Source organism: Schistocerca americana, chromosome 2 (genome assembly GCF_021461395.2).
Source record: "Schistocerca americana isolate TAMUIC-IGC-003095 chromosome 2, iqSchAmer2.1, whole genome shotgun sequence".
In the NCBI taxonomy this organism is placed as follows: domain Eukaryota; kingdom Metazoa; phylum Arthropoda; class Insecta; order Orthoptera; family Acrididae; genus Schistocerca; species Schistocerca americana.
This window is the reverse complement of record NC_060120.1, coordinates 68,327,084-68,355,075: the sequence shown is the minus strand read 5'-3', so window position 1 is coordinate 68,355,075 and position 27,992 is coordinate 68,327,084. Positions and strand designations below refer to the sequence as shown.

At 39.3% G+C, this 27,992-nt stretch overlaps 1 protein-coding gene across 1 annotated transcript in view; it reads right to left on the bottom strand.

Annotated features, from left to right (window-relative positions):
* The window catches only part of LOC124595295 (26S proteasome non-ATPase regulatory subunit 7-like), a 64,915-nt gene that overhangs the window by 4,526 nt on the left and 32,397 nt on the right, over positions 1-27,992 (bottom strand). The window contains exons 2-4 of the mRNA XM_047133979.1: positions 25,915-26,007; positions 5,822-6,000; positions 4,391-4,594 (exon numbers count right to left, since the gene is read on the bottom strand). Of these exons, the coding sequence (XP_046989935.1) occupies positions 4,391-4,594; positions 5,822-6,000; positions 25,915-26,007 (476 nt within the window). The remainder of the gene's footprint in view (positions 1-4,390; positions 4,595-5,821; positions 6,001-25,914; positions 26,008-27,992) is intronic.

Genomic DNA, 27,992 nt, shown 5'->3' with positions numbered 1-27,992 from the left:
AAAACACAAAATTCACATTTAATCCTTAATTTATCTCACCATTTTGTAGCAGACTGTTACCGTGTCTGTACGTCTTTCTCCACAGGAGTGCGCCCATACTACTGTTCCCAGTGAGCAGCACCCTGACTGCCAGGTCCCGGTTCCTGGTGCCAGGAGATGGAAAAACGTTTATGGTAATCTCCCACAGAGGAGTTCCACAAGACTCTAGTCCTGGGTGGTTCTTGTCCTGTACATACTCAGGTACAGTATCAGTTCTGCTGTTGTGGTGGAGATGTTTGTGATAGTGGTGGTAGTTCCCACTGCTTTCAATATTCGCTGCTTAAATGTTTGCACCATATGCTCTGCTTTGCAACTGGAGGGTGGGTGAAATGGCCAACTAATTGATGTCCTCAATTGTCTGAAACCTACTGTCCAATATTATAGTTCAGGCAAGGCCTTCGATAAATAGAATCTGAACTAAGAGAGATTGTGGCTGACTCCATACTTAACATATATGAGCATTAAGCCCACAAATCGGACAACAAAGTCCAAATAAATGCGGTCTGAGGTTAGTTGGAGGGATGTGATGTTGAGGACATGCAACTGGTGGTGGTGCAGTCCGGAGGTTGGCAGTGGGGGAGGGGATCAGTAAGCAAAACATTGGGGACAGGGATGCTGCCTGATGCTGAGCCCACGCCGAGCAGCTTCACACCATTGTTTCCAAGTCCCTGTTTAAGTTTGGCCAGTAAGAGTGTCATATCACTAGAGCTTTCATCCACGACATTCCCTAGTGGCCACGAAGTAGTTGTAAAACCTGTAGCCAAAGGATGCTGCGGTTACAACACAGTGGTACCAGGTCTGGAGCTCTTGATTTGTGTTTGAAATGTATGTGGGGCCACCCGTGGAGTACATAATGCATGGCTTATGGTAAGATTGAGTCGGGGTGTGTGACTGCAGCAACTGATGCAGCTGTTAAGGAAATTCTTCCAAGGACTGTCCTTTCTGCATCAATGTGGAAACATAATACTTTCTGGTCCCACAGGAAGGCGAGATAGAGAGTTCCCATGTGTGTATTGTGCTGTAGGCTTTTACCTAATTGTATAATTGTACCACGTAGTGTTGGAGGCATAGTGCTGTTCAGTTTAGAAGATTGGAAGTCAATAGCGCTACCAGTAGTTTACGGTCCATGATCATAATGAACTTAGTCCCAAACAGGTATACATGGAACTACTACACTGTAAGGACAATCACTAACATATCTTTTTCTACCTGTGAGTAGTGTACCAGCATCTTTGACAGAAAGGTGATGGGTTGTTCAGTACAGTCATTGTCTGATATGTGCCACCATTGCACCAATGCCATATGGAGTGGCCTCTGCAGTGTGAACCAGTCAACACAATGGCGAAAATGGTGCAAGGTTGCTAAGTGCAGAGTATGCTTTAACTGTGTGAAGACATGTTCACAAGCAGCAATCGTGTGTACTGAAAAAGTTTCTTCTGCAACTGGTTTAGCAGTTGCATGATATGGGCCACTTGTGGGAAGGACTTTGAATAAAGTTCATTTAGAGTGCAGGTGACGGGAGTGATAACTGCTACACTGCAATAGGGTACCTGTTCAGCAAGTGCCTGAGGTATTCAACTTGCTCTCCAAAAGACTAACTTTTGTCTAAGTAGCCCTTCAGCAATGTATCACGTAATGTAATAAATAGTGTGCAAAATGCTTCATAGGTGTTCTTAGCATGTAGCTCCTGTGACAATTAAGTTGTTCAGATGGTTTGTGCAGACACAAATGGACAAGGTTAATTGTTCCAGGTATCTCTCAGATATTGCACGAGTGGAAGATATCCCGAAAGTCAAGTGTTAGCACAAACAGGAGGGGGTATGAACAACTATGATGTTTTGTGTTTCCTCATCTACTTGAACTTGCAAATATTTGTCTGCTAGGTCAATCTTAGGAAACTATTCTCCTTTGAAAAGCCCTGTGAGGTCTTCTGGATGTGGTAAGGTGTAGGTTTCTACTTGTGCCTGAGCACTGACTGTCAATTTAGAGCCACCACATAGCCGAAGGGAGCCACCGAGTTTCTTACCTATAAACAGGAACGTGGCCCCAGTGCTTGTTTTAACAGCAATCACCCCAGCCCTGTGGACTTGACAGAGTTCCTGCCTAAAAGCCGTTCATATGGAGACTGGAATGGGCCATGTTGCATCTAGGTATCTAAGCCTGGAAATCTGTGGCACACCCCTGGCCAGATTTTAATAGAGGCACAAATGCAGCTTACAGGTTGTCATGTTCATGGAGAGTACCACATCAGAGGCAACATGTACTTCCTCATTGATGGAGAACGCAAACTACATCCAGACCGAAAATGTTTCTGGTTGCATGTTTATTGAGAACAAATAGTGCTTGCAGGTTGAGCTGGTTTGAATTGACTCTAGATGAAAACAGAACTGTCACCATGTACTGCCAACTTACAGGAGTGTGGGGTTAATCTTCGAGAACCTAGTCGAGCAGGCATTTGTAGGACTACCAACAAAACTGTAACCATCTGGTAACCTATGTCTTTGTTCATTCTGTGACATTTACATAGAGCTCGTTCATGAAAGGATAGCCTGGTGGGTACTACTGCCTTGAAGTTTAGACATTGTTCCTTGAAGCATGTAAGGAACTAACTCTGACTGCTCTGACTATTTATGGCGACTGGCTTTTCCACAAAGGGTGCAGTGTACCCAACTATCCAGACATTATGCAGATGGGTGAGCCGTGAGGCAGTCTAGGGATGACTGAAGTCCCCATTTGCTAACAGGGCACAACTGGTTTTTCAGAAGCAACTAATAAATCTGATACTGATGAATCATGGTGTCCTGTCTTTGAAGTAATTTATTGGCATTTTACATTCCTGGGGAACAGTGTGTTATAAGGACTGTTGATACTTTGAGCCGGGCCATGACGAACTCATTTTCGGCTTGTGCAATTTCAAACAAGTGTGAAATTGTCAAAATATCTTCCAATGATAGGTCATCTAGTTTATAAATCAGTCAACCAGAAACAATATGAGTGTCCAGGTTATTTGAGCTATTGATAAAGTTCGAGTCACAATGTGACCACAGGGAATCTCTGCAAACAATAATTACAAACTAACACGCACATTTCCTCGAACTTGAGACCACCTGGATTTGAGAGAGAAGACGATGTCTTAAGAAAGAAAAACATCTCTGGGAAGCTAAAGACAAAGAAAGTGACAATTACAGACTGTCATCAGCAACATGAAAGGCAGTAAAGTGATGTTCCAGTGACTATAAATGTGTGTCCCAATCTTCTTTAGTGTCGTGAAATGTTGGAAAATGAGAATGTTTGGCTCTCCACCTGTTTTTTAAGTGACCACTGCCTGTATTGTGTGGGTACCCTGTAACTGCAGCTAATCCTTCACTAGCTAGATTTTTTGAAGGGGCAACTCATTTTGCTGCTGATATTGTTGCTGAAACTACTGCTGGAATTATTATTGTAATTGCTGCTGCAGTTACAGTCACTGCTGTTCCAAGAGTTTCACATGCCTTGCTTCTGTGGCACTCTGTTAACCTTTTACCTTGTCACCAATTATTGCTACAGATTCGACCAAATGTCTGAACAACTTAAAAGAAACCCACTGAGGCTGGACTGACCAATCTTGGGACATCAGCAGTGGATCACAAACAAACAATGAGGAAAATGGACACTTGCTGATGGTACTATAGATGAAATCCAATAACAGAAAACCAATGGTGTGTTACGATAATGAAATGATAGCAACACAAAAACACCACTGAGACCCACGTCACTGCTTGGCAGAACTTAATAGGGTGACTGTGAGCTTCAATTGGCCAGAAGATGGTGTGTGGCGTCGTGACAGGACATGCTAGCGCCTGTGGTTGTAGCAGCTCTGCCTAGAGGCCTAGGTAGAGTTCAATGATCTCTGATGGGTTTTCAATGTCAGTGGGCCAGGACACCAGAGGTTCTGAGGAACAATGGTTCACCCTTTCAGATTAATGATTTTTTATAATGTATTTCACACTTATACACAAACTTCTATAACAACAACAAGTGACAAACAAATATCAATCAAGTTCCAAATAATGAGATACAACTAAGAAACAGAGGCCCAGAGGACAACTACTACAGTTGAGATTTAAATTTACTATGAAGAAGGAAAACCCATATGAGAGAACCCCACACATACGTAACAAGAAAAAAATTGAGACAATTTGGTGAAAAAGTTTTGCTTTTTGACACATCAAATAGATCAAGTGACATTTGCAAGGTCAAGCCTGGTAGTTAGGAAAAGCCTGCTAGTCAGGAAACATGGAGTTAGTGTGATGCTACAAATCTAAAGCAAAGACGATATAGTCACAGTTTGATAAAATTTAGACACACATACCTGGGTTAGGTAATTACGTATCTCTCTCAACTGAGAGTGTAGTCCCTTTAGTCCAAGGAGCTGATTAGTAATTCGCTGTGAAAGTGTGCCCACGGTGGTATCTTTAATGTCTCTTAACAAATGTTCCACACCAACTTCTTCAGCTTCCTCTGCACCTATTTCACTTGGAACATGCTCAAATGTTTTGGATGTTGGAGAACCATCCTTGAAAGAAACGTTAATAAAATATTAATATTATTGCATCAGACAGTTTTCCACACTATAATTGCTATGCTACTTAAAATTAAGAACAATAATCTGGTCTGAATCATGTAGAATATGATGCTTACTATTAAACATATAATGTTTATAGCTAGTCAAAATAGATACAATACACAAGATATTGAAAGTGAGCGAAATGTTGCGTATGGGGTTATGCTAAGAAAGGACAGTGGAAATTTACATGATAACACAACAGAAGTCCCTATACACGGCATGCAATAAGAAAGAACAAGATGAATGAAGTAAGAGTTTAATGTCTCCTCAATTTCACTGCAGATGAAGCATAAGCTCATAATGGACAAGGATATGAAAGGAAATTGGCAATGGCCTTGTCAAAGGTATCATCCCACATCTGCCTTCAGTGATTTGAGTACTACATTAATTATATTGTATCTATAAACTTTCTTCCATTATGTTAAGCTTTGTAATATGTTTACATATTCAACTGCTCTTCAGAATAAACAAGTACTTTAACTGAACTACCACCAAAATGTACATGTTAATGAAGTGAATTTTATCACTGCTGACGGTTAGCACATCTTCAGCTACAGCAGATTCCTTCAATAACTGTGTACACAAAACAGAAGGCAGACTATACCATCCTGGGTCACCAAGACCATGTAATCTGTTGTTCACTTTCCTCTGCCTACAAGCTGGATTCAATTTTATCATTTGTAATGGGTGAATTCTTTTACACATTTGCATGTATCAGCCTGGTTTATAATATTTCAAAATATTACTGAGTTCCAAATGTTGGACAGTCACAGCAATATTTCTTTCTCATTTAACTTCATAATGTAGATAGAAATAAGATCATAATAGATATTATTCCATTATAAAAAAGTGTCTAATGCTACACAAAGTGGAACATGGTAACTGTTAATTCGTCTGATAATGTTACTTTTACTTTCTTTCTTCTGATGTTTATGGATAAAGTATTACAAGAAAAATGTGGTGTATTATATAACCTCATTTTATGAGAGGGCAATAACATACTCAAACTGGGGCTGAAGAATACTTCACATAAAATTTTCTATCAATGATTTCTTCTGTGACGTAAGTATATCAGTAATAACAATAAATCATTATATACATATGTTTCTAACCGTATTAATATTAAATTTATATTCCCTGAAACATATCACTTCATACTTCAGTGTTCCTACTTACATCATGAACCTCTTCAATAGCACGGTATGCTTCTGTTGGGAGACCCAGATCTTTTGGCTTTGCATCAATGATCACTAGGACTGAATTTGGGCAGTAACGCCGAATGAGTTCATTGATTGCAACATCATTTCTATGTAGCTTGGGTCCAGTATGGTACCACCCAACAATCTTCTCCCTAGCTGTAAAGAGATTTAGAAAAATAAAATTTGTCATGTAAATATTGGTTGACTGCTTATTTAATTAACCAAATTTTTGAACAAAGCAAAAGCTTGTGTAATACAGGAATGTTCTTCAATGCCAATAGCTCTTTTCCTTGGACTTTCAAGATGTTAATGCAGCCAGTACACAATCACACAAGCTTGTCACTTTTTTCTATCCACAAGTTTGTCAAACAAGCCTGTATATGTAACAACAAGGTTTGTCAATTTAACTTCATTTTTGAAACAAATATTTTGACAGTAGTTGGAATGTCCACTAATCCAGACGAAACATTTCTTGTGGTGACTTTAGTACTTCGTATAAAAAAGAAAACCATGAAAAATTGAAGTTGAGAGAGAAATACATCCACAAAAATTGCCAAAGAAAAAATTACACTCAGAACATGATTATGACATCAATTTTCTCCAAATGTACAGTCAAAGTTTTAACAATTGAGTCACCTTGTCCTCACATTGAAAAAGACAACGTAAGTACGGTCTTCCACTTGGTCTTCTAATGACAGCTCATTGAAGTACGACAGTGTGGGAACATAGACATAATTTGTGGAAGAACCATAGAGCTCTGATTTTTTATTTTATTGCACTTCCACTTTAATGCTGTGCATAGGATATTAATTTTCTTCTTGACCTTTTCCTGTGTAATATATGGCCGGGAAGGATGCAACACCTCAATCATTTTGGTAACTGCCAGTGCTATATTGTTTTTATGTTGATTGCAGTTTCCATAGTTGTGGAAACTTATGATACTGTGAGATAAACTGTAATAAAACTCTTCTTTGCTAACCATGCATGGCAAAACATCAAAACAAGCAATGTCCACCATCATGCCAAATCTGCTTTCAATTGAAATTTCTCTCAAACATGCTCTATGTTTGACAAACATGTCAAATAGTGCCATACATAGTCAAATATTTGACAAACCTATCAAAAGTTTATGAATTGTTATGATAGTGAACAGGGTGCTTAACACACTACAAACCCTTCAAGCTACTTTGCCACTAATGCCACATGAGGATTTGTTGAACAAAATTTCAAATTAAAAACACTAGATTACTGACAAATTACCTGTAAACACACACACACACACACACACACACACACACACACACACACAGAACAGAGAGAGAGAGAGAGAGAGAGAGAGAGAGAGAGAGAGAGAGAGAGAGAGAGCAAATGCCGTAGCTATTTATATATGATTTTGGAGACGTACCAATAGTCCAATTGATTCAACCTCATTTTGTACCAAAGTGGCTTAATAAGCCATCTGAAGACCACGTTCCAATTTCAATCCTTCATTCTTTGTTCCTTTCTTTTCTAGCAGCATGCTTTCATCTGTTTGGTGTGTTTCTTCTTTTTGTCTTCATGCCATTTTGAACCAGTCTTTTTGCAGTCCTTCCATTTTCAATAATTTTTCCCAAAAGTCTTCTCTTGTTTATGTCTCCTGTTTTTATACTGCTTCTTTCTAAATCCTTTTTTCATTCACTTACCACACTTCTTGTGGACTTCTTACCTTACAAGTATTTGACAATCTTACTAGTTAATCTACTGCCTTGCATTCAAAATAAATGTCAAAAGAACATGAGTCTTCTTTTTCTCATTATGTATGAAATATTTTCTATATTTTGGTACATGTCAGCATTACTTCATAATTTCCAACCTTTTGCTGTGTTTTGTGGTCCTAATCTTTCCTTATAAACTGCCTTTCTAGTACTCCTAATTTATCTAAGTTATAGTGTAATGTCAGGCATTCACTTGCACATAGGCATTCTGGCTTCACTACTGTGCTGTTACACCTTATTTTTGTATTTTTGGATTGTAGAGGTCTTTGGTGACACCACATGTTTTTCCACTTTATGTAACTTTTCCTCTATCGCAGATTTTCCAAAGCATTTTCTTGGATTATCTCCCCTAGATACTTGATTTTTTATTTGCCAGTGTGTTTCCAGAAATTTTGGAACATCCTTAATGTTTGTTAATTTTTTTCAGCAGAAACTCTTAAGCAAGTTCTGCTGGCTATTTCTTCCAGGAAATTTATTTATGTTATAGCAGATGCCACATTTTTGGATAGTATAGAAAAATCATCTGGAAATGCAAGAGTTCGATCTTCTCGCGTCCTCTTCCTAACCTTATTGGCAAAATGTTGAGTTCAATAGGATTTTCATCCATTTTTTTCACTGTTTTCTCTAAAACACCATTCAAAAGAACTGGAGGTAGGTTGTCACCTTGTATAACACCTGTTTCTATTTTGAAAGACTGAAATTTCTCCGATGAATTTTACTTTACATACTGTATCTGCAGGGGTTTCAGAATTAGGTTTGCCAGTTTAAACTTTACGCCAAATTCTCAAACTATTTTATCGATAGTTTCTGTGTCATCAGACTCAAAAGCCTTTTGGAAATCCACAAACATACCTACAATGTCCTTTGAATTAAGTAATTTGTGGTGAATTACTGACCTGAGATTAAATATTTGTTCTGAGCATGACTTTCCCTCCCTAAAACCACCTTGATATTCACCTAAATGACTGTCTAGAGCTGTGTCTGTTCTGCTTAATAAAATATTGGAAAATATCTTATATGCCACTGGCAGTAAAAAGATCCCTCTGTAGTTGTTTACATCCTGTATATTATCTCTTTTGGGGGTATCAAGGCAACTTTCCATTCCTCTGGGATTTTTTCTGTTTTCCATATTTCATCAAAGAGTAAATTTAATTCATTTGCTTTATTTGGCAAGGACCACTTCAAAAGTTCAACTGTCATAGAATTTCTCCACTAGCTTTGTTGTTTTAGAGGCTTTTAATTATTTCAAATTATTCTATAGTTGGTGGTAAACTGCCTTCCAAATTTTCATTAATATCTGAGAATTCCAATTTATGACTTGGTTCAGGACAGTTCAGAAGGTGACGAAAATTTTTGCTAGTATTTTACAATTTTCAGTATTGCTTAACCCACTTCTGCCCTTCTCTTTTTTGAAACAGACATCTAGAGTTTGGTACCCTTGACCAAGTTTTTGTCTATTTCCAAAAGTTTCTCCTTTTCAATGCTCGTTTGGTATTTCTTTATTTTTGTTTTAATGGAAGCTGCACTTTTTACAATTGAATATGCAATTGTAATGCAGCCCCTAGATGGTCAATAATACTGACAATATTTCTTAGATTCACAATAATATTGACCATCTAGGAGTGAGACAGAGGCTGTGCAAAAAATATTGAGAATATCAAAAAGTTTGGAAAACGATTGTGCAGCCTCGAAATATTGTGCAGGCTGCAGCAGTACTGACAATATCCTTGACAGTCTCTCACATGCTACACAAACCACGGAGATTACATTAAACTATGTTAGGTTTACTGTAATGTGGAAAATGAGTACAAAACAAGTGCATTATTATTAGAGTGCATCAAAATGTATAAATAACTGCCAGCAGTCTGGAAGGTTAGGGCAGATGAGTACAAAAACTGAAGACTTATGAATGGCGAATCGTTTGATTAGTTGCTCAGAAAATGTAAGGAATGGTTATGAAGAAAGATTTTTAAAAAAATAAATTAATGAAAAGTTATGAATGAAAGTACATGTAGACAGTTATCTCTGTGTATAATTTGGTGCACATCTCAAATAGTCTAGGGTGAAACTGCACTTGTTATTTCAAGTCTTCGGAAGAATTGCCAGCAGCAAGGTATTGTAGAAAAATAGATAAGCACTGACTGTGGAACTGTGTAACTCATTCTGTTATTTTGTTTTCTGATGGAATATGAGCATCCGCAGAAATTTAATAGGGGGACAAGTACCTATCTATGTTGTTGTTGTTGTTGTTGTTGTTGTTGTGGTCTTCAGTCCTGAGACTGGTTTGATGCAGCTCTATCCTGTGCAAGCTGCTTCATTCCCAGTACTTACTGCGACCTACGTCCTGAATCTGCTTAGTGTATTCACCTCTTGGTCTCCCTCTACAATTTTTACTCCCCACACTGCCCTCCAATGCTAAATTGGTGATCCCTTGATGCCTCAGAACATGTCCTGCCAATCGATCCCTTCTTCTTGTCAAGTTGTGCCACAAACTCCTCTTCTCTCCAATTTTATTTAATACCTCCTCATTAGTTATGTGATCTACCCATCTAATCTTCAGCATTCTTATGTAGCACCACATTACAGAAGCTTCTATTCTCTTCTTGTCCAAACTATTTATCGTCCATGTTTCACTTCCATACGTGGCTACACTCCATACAAATACTTTCAGAAACGACTTCCTGACACTTAAATCTATACTCCATGTTAACAAATTTCTCTTCCTGAGAAACTCTTTCCTTGCCACTGCCAGCCTACATTTTATATCCTCTCTACTTCGACCATCATCAGTTATTTTGCTCCCCAAATAGCAAAACTCCTTTACTACTTTAAGTGTCTCATTTCCTAATCTAATTCCGTCGGCGTCACCCGACTTAATTTGACTAGATTCCATTACCCTCGTTTTGCTTTTGTTGATGTTCATCTTATATGTCCATCTTATACGTCCATTCCGTTCAACTGCTCTTCCAAGTCCTTTGCTGTCTCTGACAAAATTACAATGTCATCGGCGAACCTCACAGTTTTTATTTCTTCTCCATGGATTTTAATACCTACTCCGAAATTTTCTTTTGTTTCCTTTACTGCTTGCTCAGTATACAGATTGAATAACATCGGAAAGAAGCTACAACCCTGTCTCACTACCTTCCCAACCACTGCTTCCCTTTCATGCCCCTCGTCTCTTCTTACTGCCATCTGGTTTCTGTACAAATTGTAAATAGCCTTTCGCTCCCTGTATTTTACACCTGCCACCTTTAGAATTTGAAAGAGTATTCCAGTCAACATTGTCAAAAGCTTACTCTAAGTCTACAAATGCTAGAAACGTAAGTTCCCTTTCCGTAATCTTTCTTCTAAGATAAGTCGTAAGGTCAGTATTGCCTCACATGTTCCAATATTCCTACGGAATCCACACTTATCTTCCCCGAGTTCAGCTTCTACCAGTATTTCCATTCATCTGTAAAGAATTCGTGTTAGTATTTTGCAGCTGTGACTTATTAAACTGATAGTTCGGTAATTTTCACACCTGTCAACAACTGCTTTCTTTGGGATTGGAATTATTATATTCTTCTTGAAGTCTGAGGGTATTTCGCCTGTCTCATACATCTTGCTCACCAGATGGTAGAGTTTTGTCAGGACTGGCTCTACCAAGGCCATCAGTAGTTCTAGTGGAATGGTGTCTACTCCTGGGCCCCTGTTTCGACTCAGATCTTTCAGTGCTCTGTCAAACTCTTCACGCAGTATCCTATCTCCCATTTCATCTTCATCTACATCCTGTTCCATTTCCATAATATTGTCCTCAAGTACATCGCCCTTGTATAGACCCTCTATATACTCCTTCCACCTTTCTGCTTTCCCTTCTTTGCTTAGAACTGGGTTTCCATCTCAGCTCTTGACACTCATGCAAGTTGTTCTCCTTTCTCCAAAGGTCTCTTTAATTTTCCTGTAAGCAGTATCTATCTTACCCCTAGTGAGATAAGCCTCTACATCCTTGCATTTGCCCTCTAGCTATCCCTGCTTAGCCATTTTGCACTTCTTGTCGATCTCATTTTTGAGATGTTTGTATTCCTTTCTGCCGGCTCCATTTACTGCATTTTTATATTTTCTCCTTTCATCAATTAAATTCAATATTTCTTCTGTTACCCAAGAATTTCTACTAACCCTCATCTTTTTACCTACTTGATCCTCTGGTGCCTTCACTACTTCATCCCTCAGAGCTACCCATTCTTCTTCTACTGTATTTCTCTCCCGCATTCGTGCCAGCTGTTCCCTTATTCTCTCCCTGAAACTCTGTACAACCTCTGGTTTAGTCAGTTTATCCAGGTCCCACCTCCTTAAATTCCCACCTTTTTGCAGTTTCTTTAGTTTTTATCTACAGTTCATAACCAATAGGTTGTGGTCAGAGTCCACATCTGCCCCTGGAAATGTCTTCAATTTAAAACCTGGTTCCTAAATCTCTGTCTTACCATTATATAATCTATCTGAAACCTGTCAGTATCTCCAGGCCTCTTCCATGTATATAACCTTCTTTTATGATTCTTGAACCAAGTGTTTTAGCTATGATTAAATTATGCCCTGTGCAAAATTCTACCAGACGTCTTCCTCTTTCATTTCCTACCGCCAATCCATATTCACCTACTATGTTTCCTTCTCTCCCTTTTCCTACTCTTTAATTCCAGTCACTCATGGCTATTAAATTTTCGTCTCCCTTCACTACCTAAATAATTTCTTTTATCTCATCATATCTATAGAGAGACCAATATATGGAGAAAATGATTGATTTATTTATTGCAAATTCTGTAAGTACATACTGTGCTAAATCACAAGGATGTGGAATGAGTCATTTCCAGTAATGTACCAAATGTTATCAACACACAAAAAAAGTATGATAATCTTCCCTCATTCAACCTCAATTCCCCCGAAAGTTTTCTAGAGTGATCTTTATCACTCCTTGAACCAATTTTTTGTTAAATTTTTTGTCTGCATGCAACAAAGTATAATAGCTCGTGCTATTCATCCACGAGACTCAGAGGGCCATAGACACAGGTTTTATTTATTTATTTATTTTTTTATTTATTTATTTATTGTTCCGTGGGACCACATTTAGGAGAAGTCTCCATGGTCATGGAACGAGTCAATACATGAAATTACAACACGATTGTAGAAACAGATAAAATGAAACAAGTCGTTAGTTTAAATAAAGAAAATCAAGAATGTAACACTGGAATTTTCTTAATTTTTTATCTCTTCCAGGAGCTCCTCGACAGAATAGAAGGAGTGAGCCATGAGGAAACTCTTCAGTTTAGACTTAAAAGTGTTTGGGCTACTGCTAAGATTTTTGAGTTCTTGTGGTAGCTTATTGAAAATGGATGCAGCAGAATACTGCACTCCTTTCTGCACAAGAGTCAAGGAAGTGCATTCCACATGCAGATTTGATTTCTGCCTAGTATTAACTGAGTGAAAGCTGCTAACTCTTGGGAATAAGCTAATATTGCTAACAACAAACGACATTAAAGAAAATACATACTGTGAGGGCAATGTCAAAATTCCCAGACTATTGAATAGGGGTCGACAAGAGGTTTTCGAACTTACACCATACATAGCTCGAACAGCCCGTTTTTGAGCCAAAAATACCCTTTTTGAATCAGAAGAATTACCCCAAAAAATAATACCATATGACATAAGCGTATGAAAATATGCGAAGTATACTACTTTTCGTGTTGAAATGTCACTTATTTCAGATACTGTTCTAATGGTAAATAAAGCGGCATTTAGTTTCTGAACAAGATCCTGAACATGGGCTTTCCACAACAGCTTACTATCTATCCGTACGCCTAGGAACTTGAACTGTTCCGTCTCGCTTATAACATGCCCATTCTGTCTGATTAAAATGTCAGTTCTTGTTGAATTGTGGGTTAGAAACTGTAAAAACTGAGTCTTACTGTGATTTAGCATCAAATTATTTTCCACAAGCCACGAACTTACTTCATGAACTACATTATTTGATAATGTTTCAATATTACACACAAGATCCTTCACTACCAAGGTGGTGTCATCAGCAAACAGAAATATTTTTGAATCACCTGTAATACTAGAAGGCATATCATTTACATAAATAAGGAACAGCAGTGGCCCCAGCACCGACCCTTGGGGAACGCCCCATTTAACAGTGCCCCATTGGGACTGAACATCATTACCACTCTCAATATTGCGGAGGATTACCTTCTGCTTTCTGTTCTTAAAGTAGGAGGCGAACCAATTGTAAGCTACTCCCCTTACTCCATAATGTTCCAACTTCTGCAGTAATATTTTGTGGTCAACACAGTCAAAAGCCTTCGTTAAATCAAAGAAAACACCTAACGTTCTCAACCTTTTATTTAATCCGTCCAAAACCTCACAGAGAAAAGAGAATATAGCATTTTCAGTTGTTAAGCCATTTCTAAAACCAAACTGTACATTTGACAGCAAATTATGTGAATTTAAATGCTGCAGTAACCTTGTATATACAAGCCTCTCGATAACTTTAGCAAACACCGATGGCATAGAAATAGGTCTATAATTGTCAACATTATCCCTGTCTCCCTTTTTATAAAGTGGCTTCACTACCGAGTACTTTAATCGGTCAGGAAACCGACCACTGCTAAAGGAAAAGTTACAGATATGGCTAAGTACTGAGCTAATATACGTGGAACAATACTTCAGTATTCTGCTAGATACCCCGTCATATCCATGAGAGTTCTTGGTCTTTAGTGATTTAATTATTAACTCAATCTCCCTCTTGTCAGTATCATGGAGGAGCATTTCAGGTAACAGTCTCGGAACACTTTTTTCTAAGAGCGCTATATGATTCCCTGTTGGGACTAGGTTTCTATTTAGTTCACCTGCTATATTCAGAAAGTGATTATTAAGTACTGTACATATATGCGACTTATCAGCAACACGGACATCCCCACTACGCACTGATTCTATATCCTCGACCTGTCTCTGCAGACCAGCCACTTCCTTTACGACTGACCATATGGTTTTAATTTTATCCTGAGACTTAGCTATTCTATCTGCATACCACATACTTTTTGCCTTCCTAATAACTTTTTTAAGCACCTTACAATACTGTTTGTAATGGGCTGCTGCATTTAGATTTTGACTGTTTCTAACGTTTTGATATAATTGCCACTTTGTTCTACAAGATATTCTTATCCCTTTAGTCAGCCACCCAGGCTGCCTGTTTGTGCTAGTACCCTGTTTTAAACGTTCTAACGGAAAGCAACTTTCAAAGAGCACGAGAAAAGTCTTGAGGAAAGCATTATATTTATCGTCTACTGTATCAGCACTATAAACATCTTGCCACTCTTGTTCCTTGATAAGGTTTACAAAAGTCTGTACAGCAACTGGATCAGCTTTCCTAAAAAGTTGGTAACTATATTTAACATGTGTTGAAGCACAAAAATCTTTTAGACTTAAAATTTGTGCATCATGATCTGAAAGGCCATTCACTTTTTTGCTAACAGAATGCCCTTCTAATAATGACGAATGAACAAAAATATTGTCTATGGTTGTTCTACTGTTCCCTTGCACTCTCGTTGGAAAGAATACGGTTTGCATAAGATTATATGAATTAAGGAGGTCTACCAGCATCCTTTTCCTTGCACAATCACTTATACAATTAATATTGAAGTCACCACATATAACTAACTTTTTGTATTTCCTATAAAGTGAACCAAGAACCTCCTCTAGCTTTAGCAAAAATGTTGTGAAATCGGAGTCTGGGGATCTATAAATAACAACAGTAAGAAGTTTAGCTCCACTAAATTTAACCACACCTGCACAACATTCAAACACCTTTTCAGTGCAGTACTTTGAAACATCAATTGACTCAAATGGGATACCGTTTTTCACATACATGGCTACTCCCCCACACCGCAAAGAGCTCCTAGAAAAGCTGCCAGCCAACCTGTATCCTGGTAAAGGAAGCCTCTGAATTATCTCCTTATTTAAGAAGTGTTCAGATATACCAATAATTTCAGAGTCAACATCTATAAGCAGTTCACTAACTTTATCTCGAATACCTTGTATATTTTGATGAAATATACTAATTCCCTCATTAATCGGATACCCAAGCTTTGTAGAAAGTGGTTTCTTTGTTAGAGAGACTTCCCTTAAGCAGGAATACCTATCAGCTGACTTCAATCTAAAAAAGGTACAGCTCTAACACCCACAACTACCGGAATTTTCCCATGAGTGATCCAACCACCCCCACCTATGCTGTCACCTATAAGTTTTGCCAACCTCCCCTTCCCATACCTGTTGAGGTGCAGGCCATGTCTAGTGAAACCCGTCCTGCTGATAGACTCCACCGACACCACTGAAATGTGACCCATGCCTTCTGTCATCAGCGCACCCCCAAGTCTCATGTTATTACGCCTGACGGCTATATTAAGATGAGGCCGATCGTGACGCTGAAACAGTTCCACGAAATGCACATTCGTGTTGCCAGTCTGAGTGGCTATCTTTTCCAGGTCACCATCTATGTCATACTTCCCATCCCTATCAATACTATTACCAGCCCCACCCACAATCACTACCTGATCCTCTTTAGTAAAATCCCTACATAACCCCCCTATGTTAAAAGTCACCTGAGCCAATCCTCCATTAGGCTTCACAATGCTGGTGACCTGGTACTCACTCCCCAAAACTTCCTGCAACTGCTGGCCTACACCTCTACCATGAGAACTACCTAAGAGCAGAACCTTCTTCTTTCTCTTAGACTTTGCAACTGTCCTAGCCACCGTAACTGCTGAGGTCTGCTGCATACTTCCTACATCTACAGCTACTAGATACAGGTAGATACTGTGTTTCTTGACTTCCGCAAGGCGTTCAATACAGTTCCCGACAGTCGTTTAATGAACAAAGTAAGAGCATATGGACTATCAGACCAGTTGTGTGATTGGATTGAAGAGTTTCTAGATAACAGAACGCAGCATGTCATTCTCAATGGAGAGAAGTCTTCCGAAGTAAGAGTGATTTCAGGTGTGCCGCAGGGGAGTGTCATAGGACTGTTGCTATTCACAATATACTTAAATGACCTTGTGGATGACATCGGAAGTTCACTGAGGCTTTTTGCAGATGATGCTGAGGTGTATTGAGAGGTTGTAACAATGGAAAATTGTACTGAAATGCAGGAGGATCTGCAGCAAATTGACGCATGGTGCAGGGAATGGCAATTGAATCTCAATGTAGACAAGTGTAATGTGCTGTGAATACATAGAAAGATAGATCCCTTATCATTTAACTACAAAGTAGCAGGTCAGCAACTGGAAGCAGTTAATTCCATAAATTATCTGGGAGTACGCATTAGGAGTGATTTAAATGGAATGATCATATAAAGTTGATCGTTGGTAAAGCAGATGCCAGACTGAGATTCATTTGAAGAATCCTAAGGAAATGCAATCCGAAAACAAAGGAAGTAGGTCAAAGTACGCTTGTTCGCCCACTGCTTGAATACTGCTCAGCAATTTTTTTTTTTTGTTTGCGGTTTTAGGGCGCAAAACGTCTATGGTCATTAGCGCCCAGCCCGTGACGTAGGAAACAGGAAAAAAACGAAATTTAAAACCAGCAGCAATGGGAACAAAGTCATAAAATTTGAGAAACTAAAGGCAGAAGGAATGCTTAAAAATCCACTATAGAAAGGGGTTGGTTGTTCCCAAGAAAGCTTCAAATGACTGACGTCATTTCACTGTCACTAATAAACTGGAGAACGCGGTCGGCTGAGCACGTGTCATCTGCTAAAATCGACGATAGATCAGGCGATAGCTGTAGACGGGAGCGTAACGGATTAAAATAGGGGCATTCAATTAAAAGGTGTCTGACCGTCCACAGCTGAGAGCAGTGGGGACAGAGTGGGGGGAGGATCACTGCTCAGCAGTGTGGGATCCATACCAGATAGAGTTGATAGAAGAGATAGAGAAGATCCAATGGAGAGCAGCACGCTTCGTTACAGGATCATTTAGTAATAGCGAAAGCGTTACGGAGATGATATGTAAACTCCAGTGGAAGACTCTGCAGGAGAGGCGCTCAGTAGCTCGGTATGGGCTTTTGTTAAAGTTTCGAGAACATACCTTCACCGAAGAGTCAAACAGTATATTGCTCCCTCCTACGTATATCTCGCGAAGAGACCATGAGAATAAAGTCAGAGAGATTAGAGCCCACACAGAAGCATACCGACAATCCTTCTTTCCATGAACAATACGAGACTGGAATAGAAGGGAGAACCGATAGAGGTACTCAAGGTACCCTCCACCACACACCGTCAGGTGGCTTGCAGAGTATGGATGTAGATGTAAATGTAGATGTAGATAGTTATCACAGCAACCATGTCTTTATCATCCAGCACTCCAAACCACAGTACTACTGCACAATATTGCTGAGCAGTTAATAGAGTATGTCAATATGATTGTGCAATATTACTATCTATCTTGGGGCTGCTTAAGTAAATTTATTTTGTTTACGAACAGAAACTATACACATATCATTATACAGTATTCTATCTGTTCTTAAATATTTTAACTTGTCTCATTTTTATACATAGATTGTATATCTTCTTAAGGTTAAATAGGAAGAGCTGGGCAGGTATCTGAACCAACTTCTACCCAAGACGAGTCCAGTTCCTTGACCATAGTTCCTCACATGGCCCTGCATCCACGTCCCAGTTATTTAAAAGTACTCTGCAGCAGATAATTAGATTGTTTCAGCAACTTCTCACTTACGTTTATGTGGTCCTCCAGTCTTTCATCTCAAACATTGGTCCTATCTTATTAAATGCAGACTAAGTCAATAAATTTACAACAAAATTAAGAACTGTGAAAATTTTGTAAAGTAGTTTGTGTGTTAAATTGGTTCATTTATTTCCCAAGCGATATTTGCAATAAGAGAAACATACCGGGAGTATTAAAGAAACATTATGAGCTAAATTAACCAAATATCAATTGCTACTGAGTCACAGTTTAACAACTGCCCTGTCCAGCACTAGACAAGATGCACGACTTTTTGTGCTCTGGTAACAATAGTTTATTTAGATTCAAACAACAGTTATTTTAGTATAGATTATCCTTTAAATACGTGTATGAGAGCGTATATAATTCTTACTATTACATATTTAATTTCTCTTTACATATTATTTCAGAAAACATAAATAGATCGCAAAGTCGGGTTGTAGTCATAGTTTTCTCTCTGTGTTGGCACAGTAAACTTAGAGAATCCCATTTAATCCCCCACCTCAGCAATTTAAGTAGGGTCATATCCCTTCATTATTACATTCATATTACCATAAAGCAGTGTAAATTTTAAGTTGTTTGATTCTGAATCACTGCACTAGTAGTTTGTTCACATACAATTTGCGTACAGCAAAAATTGCATTTGATTGTGAACAATGTAATTAATGGATACTGCAACTGAGTGAGTACCGAGTTGTCGTTTTAAGTGGAAATAATTACTTTTTTACATTACATCATACATCTGTGGCACTAACCTTGAAGCCTAATTTTTGTGGGTCATAAATAACAAAAAATTCTGCAGTGTAGTGTGTTAAGCAAAATCAAACAATGGAAACTCCTGGTTTGAATATCAGCAATATAAGGATAAACAGATTGCTACTCACCATAAACATGTCACCAAAAAAACATTACTACCCCCCCCCCCCCCCCCGCCCCACACACACACACACACACATACACACACACAAAAACCTTCCCTCTTCGGCAGGTCGATCCGAAAAATTCCAGTTCTAGCTTCTGGAGATGGCAGCCATGCGTGTGCTTTTCTGAAGGCTTTGGCTGAAAGTTAAGGTGAGTCTTTTCATTGTGCCTGGCTGCAACTCAAAATGTCATCTTTATGGGAATAGCAATCTATCTTTCCTGATATTGTTGGTAAGGTGTGTTAAGTTATGTAATTCTATTTTTAAGCATTTAATCTGAGTTGCAATCCATGATAAGTGTGGTTGTTGCCATAGAGTAGCCTCACATGGGGTGATGGGTGTAGACTGTGGGTTGGACTTCCACTGCAGTGATTGGAGGGGAATTGAGTAGGAAACTCAATGATGTTCCCCCGTGGAACAATAGGCTCTGCAAAAAAGCAAGAGAATTACTGAATAGGAGGCAAAGATCTGAACTTGATAGGTTAAGGGGGAAGAAGATCGTGGGCACTGGCTAAAGGTAACAAGAAATGGCTGAGAGGGAAACAGCTGTTACACTTCTTCATCTACATTTGAGCTTACAGTGTCTATTAAATTTGGCTTGTTACCTGAAGTAGGAGGGGAAGAGTTTCATCCGGCTGCAGGTCACAGTAGGGTGCAACAGACTTCTGGCAAATTGAGTGTAGGTCCGTACCAAAATAGAGTAGCAAGGAAAGAGTCTTGCTGCTAGGTAGTAGCCATGGCAAGGATGTAGGCCAAATGATACAGGAAAATTAGGAAGAGGGTACCAGGTCCCAAGTATTGTGAAGGCAAGTGCTACTACTTTAAGCCAGGTGGCAGAAGACATACCATATTTACTTGAATCTAAGCCGCACTCGAATCTAAGCCGCACCTGAAAAATGAGAACGAAATAAAGGAAAAAAAAATTTCCCGAATCTAAGCCGCACGTGAAATTTCAGACTCGAAATTCGAGGGGAGAGAAAAGTTTTGGCCTGCACCTCCAAATGGAAACAAAGTTGGTCCATTGTAATACGAGACACAATTTAGGTCGAATGAATGACGATACAGCTACAGTAGTTTGGTTCGAGTCGTAAGCTTAGCACTTAAGCTTTACCAGGTAGCCATTGCTATATGTCAAGTGCTCCGTCCGTATTTATACGGGTATCCTTTCTTTTTTCACGTGCTTCGTCTGGTTTGAATCGATTGCTTATTTTGCTTCGACCTGATAAGTGCCGTTCTCTTTGTTATAGGTGTTTTTTTTGTTCACTCTAAGCTGAAAATGCATTACTGTACTGTGTCGTGCACTGTTTGTCGCATTATGATAGTGTGTGTTTACGGCCTGTCGCCGCTCGCGGCATGGCTTCCTTTTGTGCGCGCTACCGCCGCTTACAATAAAAAAAAAAAAAAAATTAAAAAAAAAAAAAAAAAGACTAATTGTCTCTAACCGAAACAACGGCAAGAGACTGATATTTGTTGTTATTTACACTGCTGCTTTCTTTGATAGTGATCAACAAGAACCAAATAATAGACGGCGTATGATAGAATTTGTTCCGAACGAGACTTTAGCGAAAATTTTTCTCCGTTTGAAAATCTTTGCAGACGCCACTTTAGTACATTACATTCTGCACAGATGTTAGTCATCTTAGCTTCGTGCTTCATTTATGACTGTATCACTATTCAGCATAAGAATAATACGAATATAAACATGACATAATATGTATATTCTTCCGCGTTTGCTGTTGTCTCTCTCTAGTTTCGTAGTTTATTACGCAGACAGGATTTAAATGAGGTAGCAGCAAACACGAAAGAATACGCGGCATAATGTTTACATTCTTCTAGCTTTTCTTTTAATTTATTTACTGACGCAGAGGTTTTGGCGCCAGTATTTATCTTTGTGTCTGCAAAGCATGCCTGTGTAGTGTTACATATATTAGACGGCAGAAGTTAGTTGTGGCGGCACCTACCAACATTTTTCAGAACTTCTGCATACTTTGCACTCGATTCTAAGCCGCACGCAGTTTTTTGGATTACAAAAACCAGAAAAAAAGTGCGGCTTAGATTCGAGTAAATACGGTAGGTAATTGGTGCAAGGAGTCAGACAAAGAGAATCAGAAAGTGGTGCAGGGAACAGCCTGGCTAAAAACAGAAGTTACAGCACTAGGGGTGACCTAAAGGGGGAAAAAAGTATCAGTTACACACAGTCTTGGGAGGTGCTACAGCACCATGAGCAGCACTGTGTTAACACTGCAGCAAGTGTTGGCTGAGCTTTTTGCAGAAAAAATACAAGGGTGGGGGTACCATCATACAAAGCAAGATCCCTGTGGTTACTGATGTCAGAGAGGTACCTTTTTTAGGTTAGAATAGGACTGAAACACCTTGTTATGAAAGAAGATAAAACAACTTAAGAACACATACGAAAATAAGGTTAGCTTATTTTATCAGACTATTATAGGATTGAGTAATAAGGCAGAAGAGCTGCTTCTTGTCAGTTTGAAAAATGTAGTGCTGCAAAGGGATGGACAATCCTATGCCTGTCTGAGCACCAGATAACCACCAGGTTAGATAAGTTACACATAAAAGATTAAAATCTAGCATTTTACTCATTTAGATCTCATATGGGGAAAGGGGTTGTAAGGTATACTAAGACAGAACCGAAGTTCAAGAACACTCAGACAAGTATACTTTATGTGATCAGCACGCAGAAGTGCACGCTTATGAATTAATATGGAAAATTTTAACTGTATTCAGGTTGGTCCATTGATCGTGACCGGGCCAAATATATCATGAAATAAGCGTCAAATGAAAAAACTACAAAGAACGAAACTTGTCTAGCTTGAAGGGGGAAACCAGATGGCGCTATGGTTGGCCCGCTAGATGGCGCTGCCACGGGTCAAACGGATATCAATTGCGTTGTTTTTAAATAGGAACCCCCATTTTTTATTATATATTTGTGTAGTACATAAAGAAATATGAATGTTTTAGTTGGACCACTTTTTTCACTTTGTGATAGATGGCGCTGTAATAATCACAAACACATGGCTCACAGGTTTAGACGAACAGTTGGTAACAAGTAGGTTTTTAAAATTAAAATACAGAACGTAGGTACGTTTGAACATTTTATTTCGGTTGTTCAAATGTGATCCATGTACCTTTGTGAACTTATCATTTCTGAGAACGCATGCTGTTACAGCGTGATTACCTAAATACCACATTAATGCAATAAATGCTCAAAATGATGTCCGTCAACCGCAATGCATTTGGCAATATGTGTAATGACATTCCTCTCAACAGCGAGTAGTTCACCTTCCGTAATGTTCACACATGCATTGGCAATTCGCTGATGCATGTTGTCAGGCATTGTCAGTGGATCACTATAGCAAATATCCTTCAACTTTCCCCACAGAAAGAAATCTGAGGACGTCAGATCCGGTGAACGTGCGGGTCATGGTATGGTGCTTTGACGACCAATCCACTTGTCATGAAATATGCTATTAAATACTGCTTTAACCGCAAGTGAGCTATGTGCCGGACATCCATCATGTTGGAAGTACATAGCCATTCTGTCATGCAGTGAAACATCTTGTTGTAACATCGGTAGAACATTACATAGGAAATCAGCATACATTGCACCATTTAGATCACCATCGATAAAATGGGGGCCAATTTCCTTCCTCCCATAATGCTGCACCATACACTGACCCGCCAAGGTCGCTGATGTTCCACTTGTAGCCATCGTGGATTTTCCGTTGCCTAATAGTGCATATTATGCCGGTTTACGTTACCGCTGTTGGTGAATGATGCTTCGTCGCTAAATAGAACGCGTGCAAAAAATCTGTCATCATCCAGTAATTTCTCTTGTGCCCAGTGGCAGAACTGTACCAGACGTTCAAAGTCGTCGCCATGCAATTCCTGGTGCACAGAAATATGGTACAGGTGCAATCGATGTTGATGTAGCATTCTCAACACCGACGTTTTTGCGATTCCCAATTCTCGCGCAATTCGTCTGCTACTGATGTGCGGATTGGCCGCGACAGCAGCTAAAACACCTACTTGGACATCATCATTTGTTGCAGGTCGTGGTTGTCATTTCACATGTGGCTGAACACTTCCTGATTTCTTAAATAACGGAACTATCCGGCGAATGGTCCGGACACTTGGATGATGTCGTCCAGGATACCGAGCAGCATACATAGCACACGCCCGTTTGGCATTTTGATCACAATAACCACACATCAACACGATATTGACGTTTTCCGCAGTTGGTAAACGGTCTATTTTACCATGGGTAATGTATCACGAAGCAAATACCATCCGCACTGGCGGAATGTTATGTGATACCACTTACTTGTACGTTTGTGACTATTACAGCGCCATCTATCCCAAAGCGAAAAAAGTGGTCCAACTAAAACATTCATATTTTTTACGTGCTACACAAATAAGTAATAAAAAAATGGGGTTTCCTATTTAAAAAATCGCAGTTGATATCCATTTGCCCTATGGCAGCGCCATCTAGCAGGCCAACCATAGCGCTATCTGGTTTCCCCCTTCAAGCTAGACGAGTTTCGTTCTTAGTAGTTTCTTCATTTGATGCTTATTTCGTGAGATATTTGGCCTGGTCACTATCAATGGACCACCCTGTATAGATCCCCATTGAGTAGTTTTGATCTGTTTTGAGGAATCTGAATTCCTTACAATACTATATATCAAACAGCAGCAAGGAGTGACTTCGAGTAGCTTTTCTAAAGGATTCTGATAGGAAAAATGATCTGGAAGCCTTATTTGGATCCTACAATTTTATCTCAGTTATTAACTTTCCCACAAGGGCAGTGAGAGACAGTAGGACCCAAATTGATAATGTTTTCTTTGATGAAGCTGAAAACAAGAAAATAAGTGTATACTCCGTAACAAATGCTCCATCTGGTCAAACACCAAAATGGGGACCAGCCAAAAAAGGTGAGGGGAACAAGCATTAAATAAAAAACAAAACGAGTGAAATCCTTCAGAATCCAAAGAATAGTCAAAATATAAGGGTAAAAACATGACTAAAGACTCCAATTAGTTGCCTCTTATGACTGACAAGGAATGGTCGTAGGTCTATTCTAGCCCCCAACACCACGGGGGGAGCATGATGCACAGTTAGGATAAACAAGATGCTGCAGTAATAATACTCTTCAGTGGAAATCAGTTACAATAAATAATGACTCCACAACAAACAAGAATACTTCACACAGGATGACCTGGGATGAAATTTATAATGACCCAATTGCTGACATTAAATTTTCTATTCCGTGATGAATTCATACAATTATTTGAAAATAGCTTTCTGCATAAGCTAATCCAAAAGGGCATTGAACAGCCATGTATAAAACCATGGATCACTAAAGGTGAAAACACTTAAGGCTTTTTAAACAAAACAAATGTTATTAACATTCTACATCTTTATTCCTCATGTTCTACGTACAGTGAGGTGACAAAATTAATTGGACACTTCCAAATATCGTGTTGGATCTCCTTTTGCCCAGTGTAGTGCAGCAACTCGACATGGCATGGACTCAAAAAGTTGCTGGAAGTCCCCTGTGGAAATAATGAGCCGTCCACAATTACAAAGGTGTTTCTGAAGCAGGATTTTGTGAACAAATTGTCTTCTCGATTACATCCCATAAATGTTCAATGGGATTCACATCGGATGATCTGGGCGACCAAATCATTCGTTCAAATGTCCAGGATGTTCTTGAAACCAATTGTGGGCCAGTGACATGACACATTGTCATCCATAAAAATTTCATTTGTTGTTCGGGAAAATGAAGCCCATGAATGACTGCAAATGGTTTCCAAGTAGCCAAAAATAACAGTTTCCAGTCAGTGACCCAGCCCATTCATACAAGGTGTGACTTTCCCACAAAACAAAATAACAGCTCTCACACAAACAAAGGCCCCAACCACACTGACATGTCTACAGACACCAGAGATGCTGGATGCTACTGAACAGGCTTCACACTTCACAGCTATTTGGTTGCTATCTTTGGTGGATGTGTACTTATTCTGAGGCAGCATCAGTCCCTTTACTTCGCAGACACACCTCGTAAAATGTTTGACAGACAGTTCAAACAAAAACACACCTTTAACTTTCTACAACAACAACAACAACAACAACAATAATAATAATAATAACCATACCTGTAAATGGTCAGCTAGTAGATATATTTACAAAATAATTTGTGACGTGGATATAAAATGATTTGTTTCATATCATTACAATTTACCATAGCAATGATCCATGAAACTAACTAACTAAATAAATAAATAACTATCCATCTAATTATAGCCATTTAGTGTTTCATGACAAAGGTACAATTGAGCACATTAAAAATTCACCAACTGAAACTGAAAGACATACAAACTTCAGTATGTTTAGTAAGAATACAGAGTGCAAGCTAGGTACCTAATTACATTTAACATGCCACAGATAAATAAATGGAAAGAGATAGTTAGCTGCCTATACTATGTTCTTGTAAGAGCAAACAAAAACCGTAAATTTATGAGACACGTGAAACAGACAAGTAAAATATCAATGCCAATTCTTAAACTTCAAATATGTTTGTCTGCAAGGACTCAACATTTTTAACGTGCACTCACCATTAACTTTCTTGAACATGCCGTACATGTTCTCCAGGTAATCGTGATCAAGGAACCAGACGGATTTGTCCTTTTCATCTTCATCAAATGGAACTGAAATGAAGAGTTCAGTTTTCATGAAAATAAATGTGTTTGTTTTGTAAAGAACTTTTACAAAATATCAGAAGAAAAGAATAATTTGCAAACCAGAACAAAAACAGTCCTAACATTAGGGTTATTATTATAAAACTTTAATATTTGAGCCATGTAGCAACATTGTCAGCATCTGAAAGACTGTTCTCAAGAGTAAGTTACGTTCACTGTCAAACATAATAAACCAAACGGGAAACTTTTCTCAAAAATGTTATTTTTACAGTCTGTAGACAAATATATGGAATACATATTGTTAATTATTAAACAATGGAAAGTCCAGGTTGGAATATCAAAAATGTTACAGAAAGAATAGATTGCTGCTCACCATAAAGATAAAAAGTCGAGTTGCGGACAGACAAGACAAAAAAACTGTTACACATTTGAACTTTCGATGAAAGCCTTCTTCATAAAGGAAGACACTCTCACATTTACATGAGTAAGCACACACAGCACACACACGACCTCTATCTCTGACTAATCCAGCCAGAATGCAACTTTGTCACGGTGTACAGAGAACCAAACTGCAGCAGGGCGGGGAAGGGGAAGGGGGAAGTGGAAGGGCGATGGGGAGGGATAGAAGCGTTTGGGGGGGGGGGGGGGGGATCAGCATTGCATGGTGGAGTGTGGGAGTGTGCAGGGACTAGACGGTGGCAGAACAATGGTGCCACTTGCAGCATTGGGTGGCTATGGAGGAAAGACAGGGGAGGATGGGGACCAAAAAAGGAGAGGGGACAGAGAAGGGGAAAAGAAAGGCAGGTGCGGTGGCAGAGTGACACAGTGAGGATAAGGGAATGTGAACTGGGAGGAAGTGATAGGACAGAGGGGGCAGAAACTGTTGGATGGAAGGTGTGTGGACAGTACATTACAATAGGTGGAGGCCAGGATAATTTCCTGAGTGGAGAATGTGTTGTAAGGATAACTCGTAACTGCACAGTTCAGAAAAGCTTATGGTGGAGGGGAGGATCAAGATGGGTCGGGTTGTGAAGCAGCCATTGAAATCCACCATGTGACACTCATATGCATGTTGTGCCACAAGGTGGACCACTTTGCTCTACAAATTACTAAATACATTCTAACACTACTACTTCTCCTTCAATGGAAGGCGTTAAAAAAATCCATGGCCCAGCCATGAGTACCAGCATGGCACCCTACTATGCCAAACTGTTCATGGGCCATGAACAAAACCCTAAACTCCTGGTCTGGTTCAGATTCACTGATGATATCTTCATGATCTGGACTCAGGCTGTATTGGACGGATTTTTTGGAGTGGACAGGATGGCAACTGTCAAAATGCAGTAACTGTTAGTGGTTGGTTTAATGTGGACGGAGGGATGTAAGTGGATCCATCAGAGAGGAAGTAGCCAACATCCAGGAAGGTGACATGCTGGGCCGATGAGAACCCTCTCCAACTCAACACCTTCTCTCTCATCCATTTCACCTATAGTTCAATTCTTTTATCTTGGCGGCTCGCGCATGCCCGCCTAGACGCGGGAGATTGCTGCGTTGCCAGTTGCACACGACGCACGCGCCAATAGAAGCAGCGCCATAGTATAGCATAGTTCGCAAGCTTACGTTTAGGGGGGAGCGCGCAGTTCGTGAAGTAAAGCCACCACGGCCGCATTAACCCTTTCGCTGCTACAAAGACGTGCTCCCTGCATTCCGCGCTGTGAGCGATTTTGTCACTGCACTGCTCGCCTGTGCAGACACATTGTGTTCCGACTGCTTTGACACTCTTTATTATTCGATTCCACAAAAACTATTTGGCTCACAAATTAGATTTTTACCTATCTTCTTGACTGATACCTTCCCCCCATAAATGACTTAATTTTGTTTCGATGTTCAACGCAGCTATTCTGTAGCTGCAGAACAACAATCTGGATAATTGAATGATATGGTCTCGCAATATCAGCCAATGTGGCCTTGCTCTGGAGGTACTGCATATGGTT